Here is a 14,946-nt window from a genome sequence, read left to right as displayed (position 1 = left end):
AACTCCTGAGGGAGCAGAAGACCAATGGGATACAGACCCCAAATTCTCATAAAAAGACCATACTTAATGGTATGACTGCGACTAGAGGAATCCCGGCGGCAATGCTCCCCAGACCTTTTGATGGCACAGGACAGGAACCATCCCCGAAGACAACTCATCAGACATGATAAGGACTGGTCAGCGGGGGGGAGAGAGATGCTGATGAAGAGTGAGCTAATTAAATCAGGTGGACACTGGAGAGTGTGTTGGCAACTCTTGACTGGAGGGGGGATGGGAAGATAGAGAGAGAGGGAAGACGGCAAAATTGGCACGAAACGAGAGACTGAAAGGGCTGACTCAATAGGGGGAGAGCAAGTGGGAGAAGGGAGTAAGATGTATGTAAACTTACATGTGACAGACTGATTGGAATGGTAAATGTTCACTTGAAGCTTAATAAAAATTAATTAAAAAAAAAAAATCAAACACCTATGCTCATCTAAAGTCTTCACCAAAAGAGTAAAAAGACCACCTACAGACTGGGAAAGAATTTTCAGCTATGACATCTCCGACCAGCGCCTGATCTCTAAAATCTATATGATTCTGTCAAAACTCAACCAGAAAAAGACAACAACCCAATCAAGAAGTGGGCAAAGGATATGAACACACACTTCACTAAAGATATTCAGGCAGCCAACAGATACATGGGAAAATGCTCTCGATCATTAGCCATTAGAGAAATGCAAATTAAAACTACGATGAGATTCCATCTCACTCCAACAAGGCTGGCATTAATCCACAAAACACAAAACAATAAATGTTGGAGAGGCTGTGGAGAGATTGGAACTCTTATACACTGCTGGTGGGAATGTAAAATGGTACAACCACTTTGGAAATCTATCTGGCGTTATCTTAAACAGTTAGAAATAGAACTACCATACAACCCAGAAATCCCACTCCTCGGAATATACCCTAGAGAAACAAGAGCCTTCACACAAACAGATATATCACACCCATGTTTATTGCACCTCTGTTTACAATAGCAAAAAGCTGGAAGCAACCAAGGAGTCCATCAATGGATGAATGGGTAAATAAATTGTGGTATATTCACACAATGGAATACTACGCATCGATAAAGAACAGTGACGAATCTCTGAAACATTTCATAACATGGAGGAACCTGGAAGGCATTATGCTGAACGAAATGAGTCAGAGGCAAAAGGACAAATATTGTATAAGACCACTATTATAAGATCTTGAGAAATAGTAAAAACTGAGAAGAACACATACTTTTATGGTTACGAGGGGGGGAGGGGGGGAGGGAGGGAGAGGGTTTTTTATTGATTAATTAGTAGATAAGAACTGCTTTAAGGTGAAGGGAAAGACAACACTCAATACATGGAAGGTCAGTTCAACTGGACTGGACCAAAAGCAAAGAAGTTTCCGGGATAAAATGAATGCTTCAAAGGTCAGCGGAGCAAGGGCAAGGGTTTGGGGACCATGGTTTAAGGGGACTTCTAAGACAACTGGCAAAATAATTCTATTATGAAAACATTCTGCATCCCACTTTGAAATGTGGCGTCTGGGGTCTTAAATGCTAACAAGCGGCCATCTAAGGTGCATCAATTGGTCTCAACTCACCTGGATCAAAGGAGAATGAAGAACACCAAGGTCAGACGACAACTAAGAGCCCAAGAGACAGAAAGGGCCACATGAACCAGAGACTTACATCATCCTGAGACCAGAAGAACTAGTTGGTGCCCGGCCACAACCGATGACTGCCCTGACAGGGAGCACAGCAGAGAACCCCTGAGAGAGCAGGAGATCAGTGGGATGCAGACCCCAAATTCTCATAAAAAGACCAGACTTAATGGTTTGACTGAGACTAGAGGAATCCCAGCGGCCATGGTCCCCAGACCTTCTGTTGGCACAGGACAGGAACCATCCCCGAAGACAACTCATCAGACATGAAAGGGACTGGACAGTGGGTGGGAGAGAGATGCTGATGAAGAGTGAGCTAATTATATCAAGTGGATACTTGAGATTGTGTTGGCATCTCCAGTCTGGAGGGGGGATGGGAGGATAGAGAGAGTGGGAAGCTGGCAAAATTGTCACGAAAGGAGAGACTGGAAGGGCTGACTCAGGAGGAGAGCAAGTGGGAGTACGGAGTAAGATGTATGTAAACTTATATGTGACAGACTGACTTGATTTGTAAACGTTCACTTGAAGCTCAGTAAAAGTTAAAAAAAAAAAAAAAAAGTGGTACAGGCCGCACCGTGGGGAAACTCCCTTTACATTGGATCAGGATCAGGGCTGTGACCTGGATAATGGTGGTGTTACAATCCCATCCTAATTCTTTTTAACATGAAATTACAATCACAAAATGGAGGACGACAGAATCCTGGGAATCATGGCCTTACCAAGTTGATACATACATTTTTTGGAGGGGCATAATTCAATCAATGACAGAAAGTTAACATTTATTGAGCATTTACTATGTGACTCGTATATGTACTGCACTCAATTTAGTTGTACTCACAACTACTCTTGAGACAGATGGCATTATTCACATTTTGTAGATGAAGAAGCTAAGACACAAAGAAGTTAAGTGACTTGCCCAGGCAATGTGGCCCCAGCACCCACACTGTCTCCCAGATGACAATCTAGGAAATTTACATTAGAAATTATTTTACTGTTTAAAAAACTAAATTAAAGAAGTAGATACATTGTAACAAGACACTGAGTGAAAAATATTATGGAGTCTATTCAGTTGGGGGTTAAGCTCCTTCCCTATAAAATTTGGTCATCTCTCTAGAAAAAAAGGGGCGATGGGGATAGAGAATGAAAAACAAGAGAAAGAAAAAAACCTGAAGACAACAAGAAAGGCAACAGAGTGCACAGGAGCAAGGAAGCAGGCGGGTAGGTAATAAGGAGATGGAGAAGCGAGAATTGGGAGCAGCAATGAAATAAAGTTTCCACCTTCTCAGTAGAAAGGTAATCAAACAAAGGGGTTCTAAAAAGAACCAGAGAAGAAACTTCCTCTAGAGATATTAAAACATAACCTTTATGTAACCACATTTTACAATGTTACATATTTATTACATACTCACCTTTGGATCCTTTCCCAACTCACCTGACTAAAGAAGAAACAAGTCTGAATTTTATACCTGATATAGCATCTGGATCTTCTCCATGTACAAGCTTCTTAAGTTTCTTACTAACCAGGTCCAATAAAGTAACAGGTGTCTACATAAAAACAAGCATTTTCAAGTATTTAGTATAATTTTTTTTTCTATTCAGGAATCTAACAGAAAATTCTAAGTATTTTTGACCAACGAGAAGGGGAAGGGGATTTCAGATAGAGACGGGTAGGGCTCAGCAGTAGAAAAAGGCTTCTGAATTATAAAGGGTCTGAGTATTTGAAATTTTTTTTTTTTAGAATCCGTTAAAATCCTATTTTTTACTTTCACGTATCTACACCATCTGAAACTGGTTTAACCGATCGTTAATGAAATGTTCTTCTATAATAATAAAAATTATTTGTACTTCCATAATATCACTGGTCTAATTAAACTTACATTGTAATTACCTGGTCCATCTGTAAATACCCACTGTCACCCAGGCAGTTCTAACTCATAGCGACCCTATAGGACACAGTAGAACTGCTCCATAGGGTTTCCAAGGCTGTAAACTTTACAGAAGCAGACTGCTACATCTTTCTCCTGTGGAGCGTCTGGTTGTTGCGAACTGCTGACCTTTACCTTTCAGTTAGCAGCCGAGCACTTAACCACTGCACCACCAGGGCTCCTTCCATATGTAAATAGCTCTAAAATACCTTCAAACATTATTTTCTTAAATAGGTAAATACTCCTTTTCCAGTTTTGTCTATACCAAAGGTAATCCCAGATTACAACATCTGGGGAAATAATCTCTCAGCTAATGTTATGACAGAGGGTACTCCCTAGCCCAACCAATCCTGAAGCCTGTGTCCAGACAGCTCTTCACCCTGGCTGGCAGGCTCCTTTCCACTCTCTTCTACTTGCCTTTCCACATTCCAACCATAAAGCTGTCCCCATTAATTCATTCTGTCATTCAGTAAAAATTTGGTGAGTGATTGCTAAATGGCAGGCACCGTTTTTAGGTGATGAATAAACAGATTGAATTGCCAAACTCTTGGAATTTACATTCTTATAGGAGAGAAAGATAATAATAATAAAAAAAAATCAGCACACACATAATTTCAGGTAGTGACAAGCACCATTAAGAAAAACAGAAGGTGGGTAACTATTTTAGATAGTTACAGAAGGCTTCTTTCTTTCCGAGAAGGTGACATTCGAGCAGAGGTCTCAAGAGACATGAAGGAATGAGCCATGGGAAGATTTGGGAGAAAAATGTTCTAGACAGATAGTAGCCAGCCCAGTAGCAGGAACAAGCTTGGCATGTTCACAGCCCTTATCATAAAAACCCCCATCTTGGCTTCCCTAAAACACATCTTATCCCCTTATCTCAAGGGACAATTTTTCAGAGCCCTCACCTGCTAACCTGAATCCCACAACCCCACTCCATCAGCCCATGCCAACTTCCTTTTCTTCCTTGGTTGTCTGAGTGACTACTGCTTCTGACATGAGTGAGAGATAAAGAAATGGAAAAAAAAAAAAAAATCCTAACTTCTGGGCCATATGTAGGGAAGAGGCAATTTCATTTATCCAGAGAGAGGGTGAGAAAGAAGAAAGTAGACAGGCTGAGTAGTAAGGAAGACCAGAGAGGAAATATTTTTTCTAAATTCTTAGTTGGAATTTGGGACCCATTTTAGCAGGTAAATACATGTAAGCATTTTCTTCAGTCATTGCAGAATTAAACATTTATGTAACCTGGGTCCTAATCTCCATTTATTATATTTTAGATGAAAAACCAGGTGCAGAGTACCTAGCAACTGACTTAAAAATAGGCTTTTAGGGTGTGCTTCAGTCAAAACTCATAAATGGGGGACTGCCTCTGTTGTATATACTTAGTAGCCCCCCCCCGCCTTTTTTTCTTTAATAATGGAAAAGAAACTCAGTTAAGGTTGACAGACTGGTACAAAATTTGAACCGGTATGTTTCTTTGTGACATGAGAAAAAATTTGGAGCAAAAAAAAAAAAAAAAAAGGAAGATAGGAACAATTCTTTACAGGCCGTTGGAGAAGTTCAGACCACTAAAAGTATTTATACCGCTATCTGGTACTAAAACATAGTAATATAGTAGTGAGGCTGAAAAACCATCGTTTTCTAAGATGTTTCAAAATACTTCAAGAATCTGACCACGTCTTACTAACTCTACTACCACCTCTCTGTTCCAAGTCACCATTATCTCTTGCCTGGATTATTCCAACAGCTTCCTAAAAGGTATCCCTATTTCCACCCTTCTCTCCCCACCCCCCCACAATCTAATCTCAACACAAAAGCCAGAGTTATCTATTTGGAATGTCAGTCAAATCATGTCACTGTTTTGCTCACACTCTCCAACGATTCCCCATTTTATTCAAAGGAGAAGCAAAGTCCTTCCAATGTCCTGAGAGGCCCTGACTGTGATTTGCACTCGTACCCTCACATCTCCGACAGCATCTCACACTGCAGTGTTCACTCTCCTCACTGCTTCCCTGCCGTTCTCAACACCCAGTTCTGCACCATTCCAGGGCCCCTGCCCTAGAGAGCCATTTTCTCTTTTTTCCTCTCTGTGCATCTGCTTTTTCAGTGTAACTGCCCCTGTTATCTACCTGGACTTTGCCAGGCCGCTAAGGAGAAAGGAAAAAGATCTTTATTTTTCACACTCCTTTCTCAGACTTCTAGGGACAGACCTATTACCAAGGCCACAAAAAATAAAATCCAAATCCACTGCTGTTGAGCGGATTCCGACTCATAGCGACCCTATAGGACAGAGTAGAACTGCCCTATGTGGTAGCAGGAGTGGCCTTTATTTTATTGTGCTTGAGGTGAAAGTTTACAGCTCAAGTTAATTTCTGAAAATTTATACACTAGTTGCAGTCCCTATAATGTGACAGCACACTCCCCCTCTCCACTCTGGGTTTCCCGTGTCCCTCCAACCAGCTCCTGTCTCTTCTGCCTTCTCATCCTGCCTCCAGACAGGGGCCACTGTTTTGGTCTCAAGTATCTGCTTGAACGAAGAAGCACGCTGTTTATGGGTATTATTTTATGTTTTAAAGTCCAGTCTAATCTTTGTTTGAAGAGTGGGTTTTGGAAATGGCATTAGTTCTGGGTTAACAGAGCGTCTGGGGGCCATGTCTTCGAGGGTTCCTCCAATCTCAGTCAGACCATGAAGTTTGATCTTTTTACATGAATTTGAATTCTGCTCCACACTTTCCTCCTGCTGCATCAGGGACTCTGTTGTGTTCCCTGTCAGGGCTGTTACTGATGGTAGTAGAGCCATCTTCTCTGCCCAAAACCACGACCTACAACCCACAGCCATTCCTTTAACTCTCTCGCCCTTCCAGTCTTTCCTCAGATCCCGCTTTATCGGTGAGCTCCAGCTTCACCATCCTATTTAATACCGCAAGATTCCTCTTATTCCCACCCTTACCAAAACAAACAAACAAACCCACTGCTCTCGAGTCAATTCCGACTCACAGCGACCCTATAAAACACAGTACAACTGGCCCACAGGGTTTCCAAGGAGCAGCTGGTGGATTCAAATTGCCAACTTTTTGGTTAGTAGCTAAGCTCTTCATCACTGTGCCACCAGGGCACCGGGACTTCCTTACTCTGCTTGGGCTCTTCTTTTTTCTATTGTATTCATCACCTTCCACCAAACTAAAGGAGTCTCCGGGTGGTGCAAACCATTCAGCACTTGGCTACTAACTGAAAGGTTAGAGATCTGAGTTCACCTAGAGGTGCCTCAGAAGAAAGGCCTGGTGATCTACTTCCAAAAAAGTCAGCTGTTGGAAACCCTACGGAGCACAGTTCTATTCTGACACACGTAGGGCCGCCATGAGTTAGAACTGACTCAACAGCAACTGGTTACCAAACTATATGATTTAATGAGTTATTATGTGTATTTTTTATTGTCTGTCTTCCCCCACTTGGATGTAAGCTCTTCAAGAGTCTGGACCTCTATGGTTTGTTCACTGATGTATTCCAAGCACCCAGAACAGTGCCCAGGACATAGTAATGGTCAATAATTGGGCTGAAGAAATTAATGAGTATATTTGCAAATACTGAAATTGTTTCAGGTTGACTTCTTTCTCTCAAGTGGATATGGGGAGGTAGTATTCCTTTAAACCTTGCGCATTATAGGTACTCAGCAAATTATTTATTAAGTGAATGATTCGCCTTTTTGCTTGACACAAATAGCTCAGTAATAAATGTGACTAGGCAAAATGCCACAGATACCTTGAAAAGCTGGGAGTGGTGCTCCAGCAGAAACCGGGCTAGTTGTTCTGTCTGTACTTTTAATAATGATTTGGTTTGCAAAACTGCTTTGGTAAGAGTTTTCAGGACCACTGTTTTGTTGTCATACTGTAAGCAGAAAGATTAACATTAGCTTGAATGGTTTTTAAAGGAAAAAATAGCCTAGAATTGTACAAATGTTAATGTGAATTTTCTTGCCTGTTTTTGTAGCTTATAGGCATTAGGCTCTGATGCAAGAGCCATAAAAGTAAGTAGCCGGCGTAATTCTTCTCTAATGTTGGGCAACAACAATCTTAGATATAGTTGCGTTGCTTCCCGAGCTTCTGTTCTTTTCCCATTTTCTGTTACATGGGTTACAAAGAAGACAAAACGTGGGGCAAAATGGACAGTATCATGCTTAAAAAAAAAAAGAAAAAAACAAACCTGTTGCCTTTGAGTCGATCCCAACTTACAACGACCCTACAGGACGGGCTAGAACCATCCCGTACGGTTTAAAAGGAGCGGCTGGTGGATTTGAACTGCTCACCTTTTTGGTTAGCAGCTGAGCTCTTAACCACTGTGCCACCAGGGATCCATACTTAGTAATCCATTAATACGCTATGATAAGGTATTTGGTTTGGGGACTATTTCCTACAATTAAAATCTTTTACTATGAAACATTTCAAACACACAGAAAATTACTGTAGGGAATAATATGTAGAACACCTGTATAATTACACCCAACATTATCAAATATTTAGTTTTTGATGTGGAATTACGTGCCACTTACATAGTTAAAAAACAGTGGCATGATGTTATGTCACTCCATTTTTATTTTGCTAAATGATCATTGAGTTAATACATCAGAAACGACTATTTCCAGGTTCCTCAGTTCTCTAATACTTGTACTACATCAAGGTAATTTTCTTAGCATGTCCCTGTGATGTACTGTACCTTAGATCTACTGTCCTGTACTACATTATTTAGTTTGATAATATAATTTAAATGACATTAACATTAGCGAAGTGAAAAAAAATTAAAGTATCGACATCTTAGAAGAAAAACACTAAAATGTGATACTCATAAAATGTGAAAAACTCTCTACTTCCAATTCATATGCTTCAAAATGTCTTATTATGCAGAAAATCAAAGTTTAAACATCCTTTCTTACCTAGAAGTTCAATAATTCCTGAGTAAACATCAAAATACTCATCAGTTAACAGGCAATCTCTGTCTTGATTGTAATATTTTACTATGACGTCAAAGAGTATCTTCTTCTGAATATTTAATTTTGTCTCTTCATTTGTGTTCTGCAGCATCTGCTCACTAACCATAACTATTAACTGGTCAGGAAAATACTCCAAGCATTCAATTGCTGCATTAAGCCAATTATCAATCCTGGAATGAAAATATAAAACAAAATAAATCAGTGGTTGACATTTCCATTGAACTACATAAAGCCATATGTTTGACAAAACATAATGAAATGTAGCTTATTTTAACCAAATCTAAACAAGAAACTATTTTTTGAGAGAATAAGTTGAATAAATTTTGCTGGATGCATGGAGTGAATGAGAGGCAAGGGCTCTTTTCCTCAGCGAATCCTATCATACCTATATGTAACTTTTTATTATCTATTTTTAATTTTTATTGTGCTTTAAGTGAAAGTTTACAAATCAAGTCAGTCTCTCACACAAAAATTTGTAAACACCTTGCTATATACTCCTAGTTCCTCTCCCCCTAATGAGACAGCACACTCCTTCATTCCACTCTCTATTTTCATGTCCATTTGGCCAGCTTCTGACCTGCTCTGCCCTCTCATCTCCCCTCCAGGCAGGAGCTGCCCACATGGTCTCATGTGTCTACTTGATCCAAGAAGCTTACTCCTCACCAGTATCACTTTCTATCCTTTAGTCCAGTCCAATCCCTGTCTGAAGTGTTGGCTTTGTGAATGGTTCCTGTCTTGGGCTAACAGAAGGTCTGGGGACCATGACCTCTGGGGTCCTTCCAGTCTCAGTCAGACCATTAAGTCTGGTCTTTTTAAGAGAATTTGAGGTCTGCATCCCACTGCTCTCCTGCTCCCTCAGGGGTTCTCTGTTGTGTTCCCTCTCAGGGCAGTCATCGGTTGTAGCCAGGCATCATCTAGTTCTTCTGGTCTCAGGCTGATGTTATCTCTGGTTTATGTGGCCCTTTCTGTCTCTTGGGCTCATAATAACCTTGTATCTTTGGTGTTCTTCATTCTCCTTTGATCCAGGTGGGTTGAGACCAATTGATGCATCTTAGACAGTTGCTTGCTCGTGTTTAAGACCCCAGACGCCTCTCTCCAAAGTGTGAAGCAGAATGTTTTCTTAATAGATTTTATTAAGCCAATTGACTTAGATATCCCCTGAAACCATGGTCCCCAACCCCTCACCCCTGCTACGCTGCCCTTTGAAATGTTTATTCAGGAAACTTCTTTGCTTTTGGTTTAGTCCAGTTGTGCTGACCTCTCCTGTAGTGTGTGTTGTCTTACCCTTCACCTAAAATAGTTCCTGTCTACTATCTAATTAGTGAATACCCCTCTCCCTTCCTCCCTCCCCACTCTCGCAAACATCAAGGAATATTTTCTTCTGTGTTTAAACTATTTCTCTAGTTCTTATAATAGTGGTCTCATATAATATTTGTCCTTTTGCAATTGACTAATTTCAGTCAGCATAATGCCTTCTATTATTTATTTTTAATTTGTTAGATTTTGCTCAGAACAGTACTGTTCTATTCCCTTAGGGGTTCTCCTCCCTCGTCCTGCTCCAATTATTAGATTCATGTGATTCTATTATTATTTGAGAATGAGATACCAAATATTTCCCTGACGAAGACGCACTGTTTACCCCAGCATATACTGCTTCCCCTTTTTAATCCCCATCCCAACAGGATATTAGGATCCTGTCACTTCTCCCTCCCGCCAGTAACTCCTTTGGAAGGCCTTTAATTCCCCCTTCTCCACATCTGTCCTAGGTCTTCCAGAGATGGGTATAATTTCCCTTAATAGTATGTCCTTTCTGTTTCAAGTTCTTATTTAGCACTGTTATTATACGTATCATCAGAAGTCTTGCCACATCAACTTGGAATTAATTTGTGCATGTGAGTTTACAGAAAAACCATAAGTGAGAGAGCAAAGAACAAAGTTCATTGCTCACCACTGTTTCCTCTCCTCATCTTTGTCTATCTTGAAGTTCTAGTTCCTATATAGTCTGATTAAAGTCTTTGTTCAAATATTTTCTTTGGATGGGGTTCCTAAGTAAGATACTCTTAAGATTATTCTTAATAATCCTCAAATACCTTGTTTTTCTTTTTTGATCCTGACAAATGGTATATCTTGCATAACAATAGGATCTTCAGGTTGAAGTTCTATTTTCCCAGTAGAAGTACGTGTGATTAGCCTATCTTCTCGATGATCCTAGTATTGCAGATGAAGATACCAAAAACAGTCTGAATGCTTGTCTTTTGTAGATAACTTATTCTTTTTTTTCTGCCTGGAAGCTTGCAAAGGCAGGCTGACTGGCAGTTTCCTGCAGAGGCACCTGAGGAAATTCAGTCTCCTTCCTGGCCTCCCTATACTCTCTGTGACTCAAAGACAAGGAAGACTCAGCCCTTTGTTCAGGTCTTTCTTCACTTATTGTGAACTAGGGAAACCTGCTATGTGCAAACAGGGCTGCAGTAGACTGTCCAAGTGGGTCCACAGGTCTCTGATCACCAAGCACTCCCCAGGATCTGAAGCTTTCTGGTCCTCACCCTTGGACCCTAGTGCTCTTTTTCTTGTTCAGCCCATGTAGGAAAAAGTACCACATCAGCTCTCTCTGTTGGATTCCCAATAAAACCCAAAGTTTTATACTTGTAGTTCCCAGCAGCTAGTTTGTTCAGGATCAATACATATCTCGAAGTTGGTCGTAAAATGGAACATAGCCTCATTCAGGTTATAGAGTTCCCGGAACCTTTTCTCCACAAATGCCTATTTTATCTCATTAAACTGTAAATTTTTTGATTATATGTATGTCTCCTCTACTAGACTGTAGATTCCTTCAGGACTAGAACAATTCAGGACAGGGATGAATAAATCGGTAAAAATTATGATGATTATAGTATTTGAGAATCATAAAATGGAAATGATAGAACCTGGGAACATAGAGGGCTGGTGCAGGGAGAGGACTATGGACAAATAAATGAATTCACAGTAATGAAACCACTATGATTTTCAGTGATCATCACTAAGGTCATAAGCAATGACTTTCTTTGTTAGATCAAATGAAAATATATTACATGAATATATTCTCACACCTTAAAATAAAAAAAAAATACCAAGGGAAAAATATGTGAAAGAGCTTTTCAGTTACAGATTATTTGACAATAAAAATGGTCACTTACTCAGGTAGACGGAAGTTTAGAACAACCTCTCTGTCTAGGCAAGTGTTTGAAATAACGAGATATTCCTCTTTAAGTAAATGAAGATTTTGTGCTTTAACTGGAGGCTCCAAAATATTTTCCAAGAATGGAAGGTCAATCAGTTGAAGAATACGTAACCATGTTTGTTGTTTCCAAATATCTTCCACGGCTTAGAAAGAAAAATAACGTTAACTATCAAGACTGAGAAATAACATACACATTTAACCAATATTACAAAATTCCTAAATAAAAGCTACTTTGATATTAAAATAATGGATTATTTTGAGGAAAAGGAACCAAGATGGCAGTATAGTCTGATACACCATGCTGTCCCTCTGCAGCAAAGACCCAAGAAACCAAGGGAAACAGATGCAGATGGCAATTTGGGAACCCTAAGCATCAAAAGGAAGGATAAAGAATTGGGTCAAACACTGACTGGAAGAAGAAACTGAACGAAGGCAATGAATGAGGAGTGATACAGAACACAGGTGCCCTACCAGCCACCCTGGCACAGTGTGGCCATTCTGAGACAAAACCAGCAGCAACCCCAGGTGAGCAGCGCAGAAAGGCAACTTCACAGAATTCCTAACAAAAGACAGAGTAACTATGTAGACATACCCAGAGTTAAGCAAGGTAAATGGAACATGACCTGGACCTGAGGACAGAAAGTACAGGAAGGAGGGTGAGAGCTCAAGGAATCCTAGCATCCACAGATTTAGGGAGGGAGCCAGGATCCAGAGACAGCTCTACTTACCATTCCCAGGACATTAGGGTAGGTGGTACACATGAAGTAAAAGATCCACAGGGTGTCAGTGGGAGGTTCTCCATGTGACTGGACTTAGGGCAGCCCCACTCCCACCCCCACACTTGGTTGGGGCCAGGCCCTGATTGCTGGCTGCAGCCAATGGGAAGTGCTCAGGCACTCACATCTGGTGACCAGAGGAGCACTCTCCCCTCCCTCCATCTCCTGATCATTATCAGCATGAACCCCATACCCTTGCCACCTCACCCATCTGGGGACCATAACATGAGCCCCTCCCTTTCCCATTCACACAGCTCTACCCTTCACCCCCCACCCACCTGACAAGTGGTAGTAAGCACATTTCTGCATTCCTGCTTGCCACCACACATCCCTACCCGCCAAACTGGCAAGTGGCAAAGAGCATGCTCTCATGCTCCCCTCTTGCCGGCCACCCCTACTGTATTAGTTATCTAGTGCTGCTATAACAGAAATACCACAAGCAGATGGCTTTGACAAAGAGAAATTTATTCTCTCACAGTCTAGGAGGCTAGAAGTCCAAATTCAGGATACCAGCTCCAGGGGACGGCTTTCTGTCAGCTCTGGTGGAAGGTCCCTATCACCAATCTTCCCTGGTCAAGGAGCTTCTCAGTGCAGGGACCCTATGTCCAAAGGACGCGCTATTCTCCTGGCTCTTGTTTCTTGGTGATATAAGGTCCCCCGTCTCTCTGCTCATTTCTCCCTTTTATATCTCAAAAGAGATTGGCTTAAGACACAATCTAAGTCCTGTCTCATTAACATAACTGCTGCTAATCCCACCTCATTAACGTTACAGAGGTAGCATTTACAACACACAGGAAAATCATATCAGATGACAAAATGGTGGACAGTCACAAAATACTAGGACTCATGGACTAGCCATGTTGACACACATTTTTGAGGGATGTAGTTCAATCCATAAGACCCACTACACCTGCTGCCCTGCCGATTCAGCAGGGCCATTGTCCGCACCCTCACCAGTGAAATGATGACAAGAGTCAGCCAATACCTGCCCAGTCTTCCCTCAGCTGCCCCACATGACCAGTGAACAGAGACTCCCACTCACACTGCCAGATGCTGGTCCACCCACCCAGAGATAGGTGGTGAGCCTTTCTATACCACCAGACTAGCAACCAGTGTAGCACACCCACCTTGCCTGCCCTAATATATCAAAACAAAACAAAACAAAACAAAAAACCAAGATGAAGTAAACAAACATACAATCAATAAATAAAATAACACCTTAACGCCTCAGAGACAGCAGACAATATCAAATCATATAAAGAAGGACAAGATGGTTCAAGCAAATGATCAAAATAAAGGGGCAGAAAACCTTCCTGAAGAAGAAATAGTAATGGAACTACCTGATAAGGAATTTAAAAGATTTATATATAGGATCCTCAAAGAGATCAAGGAAAACACAGGAAAAAACAAGGAAAACACATACAACACTCAAGAAGAATTCAGGAAAACAGTACAAGAACAAAATGACAAAATAAATAGACAGTAAGAAACCATACAAAACAGCAACTATAAATCCACAAGATTAATGATAAAATATCAGAAATCAATAATTCCATGGATGAACATAGAAGTAGAATTGAATCAATGGAAGGAAGAATCAGCGAAATAGACGACAGACCCCTTGATACTAATTTGTTTGAGAAACAATCAGAAAAAAGAATGGAGAAAAATGAAGAAAGCCTAGGAGTTACATGGGACACCATCAAGAGGGATAATTTACACATGACTGGAACTCCAGAACAGAAGGAGACAAAAAAAAAAAAAGCACAGAGAGAATTTTTGAAGATTTTTATCCCAAATATCATGAAAGTCGAGAAGGTTACCATTCACGAAGCTCAATACACCCCATACAGGATAGACTCCAAAACAGTCACCAAGACATATCATAATCAAACTCAGAACCAAAGACAAAGAATTTTGGCACCAGCTCGGGAAAAACGTAACATCACCTACAAAGGGACACCAATAAAACCAAACTCTGATTTCTCAGCAGAAACCATGCAGCCAAGAAGGCAATGGGATGACATATGTAAAAACCTGAAAGAAAAGAACTACCAACCAAGAATCATATATCCAGCAAAACTGTCTCTCAAGTACAATGGCAAAACTAGGACATTCTCAGATAAACACAAATTAAGGGAATTTGTAAAAACCTGACTAACCTTAAAAGAAGTATTAAAGGGAGTCCTTAGGGAAGAAAATCAATGACATCAGACGACAGCCTGAGATTAAGACACACAACAACATCACTCAGATACCAACACAGATAAAGAAATCTCAAAAGTAAAATAAATCTACAAAACTGAAAACAGGGAACCAGAGATGTTAATTTGTAAATGACAACAACTTCAAAACAAAAAAGTGGGA

General features: G+C 40.7%; 1 protein-coding gene across 1 annotated transcript in view; it reads right to left on the bottom strand.

Annotated features, from left to right (window-relative positions):
* DEPDC4 (DEP domain containing 4) overlaps nt 1-14,946 on the bottom strand; it is a 45,101-nt gene that overhangs the window by 12,706 nt on the left and 17,449 nt on the right. Inside the window, exons 4-8 of the mRNA XM_064283692.1 lie at nt 11,760-11,946; nt 8,530-8,756; nt 7,578-7,720; nt 7,362-7,487; nt 3,144-3,222 (exon numbers count right to left, since the gene is read on the bottom strand). Of these exons, the coding sequence (XP_064139762.1) occupies nt 3,144-3,222; nt 7,362-7,487; nt 7,578-7,720; nt 8,530-8,756; nt 11,760-11,946 (762 nt within the window). The remainder of the gene's footprint in view (nt 1-3,143; nt 3,223-7,361; nt 7,488-7,577; nt 7,721-8,529; nt 8,757-11,759; nt 11,947-14,946) is intronic.

The sequence above is a fragment of the Loxodonta africana genome, chromosome 4 (assembly GCF_030014295.1).
Source record: "Loxodonta africana isolate mLoxAfr1 chromosome 4, mLoxAfr1.hap2, whole genome shotgun sequence".
Classification (NCBI taxonomy): Eukaryota; Metazoa; Chordata; class Mammalia; order Proboscidea; family Elephantidae; genus Loxodonta; species Loxodonta africana.
This window is presented reverse-complemented; position numbering and strand designations above follow the sequence as displayed.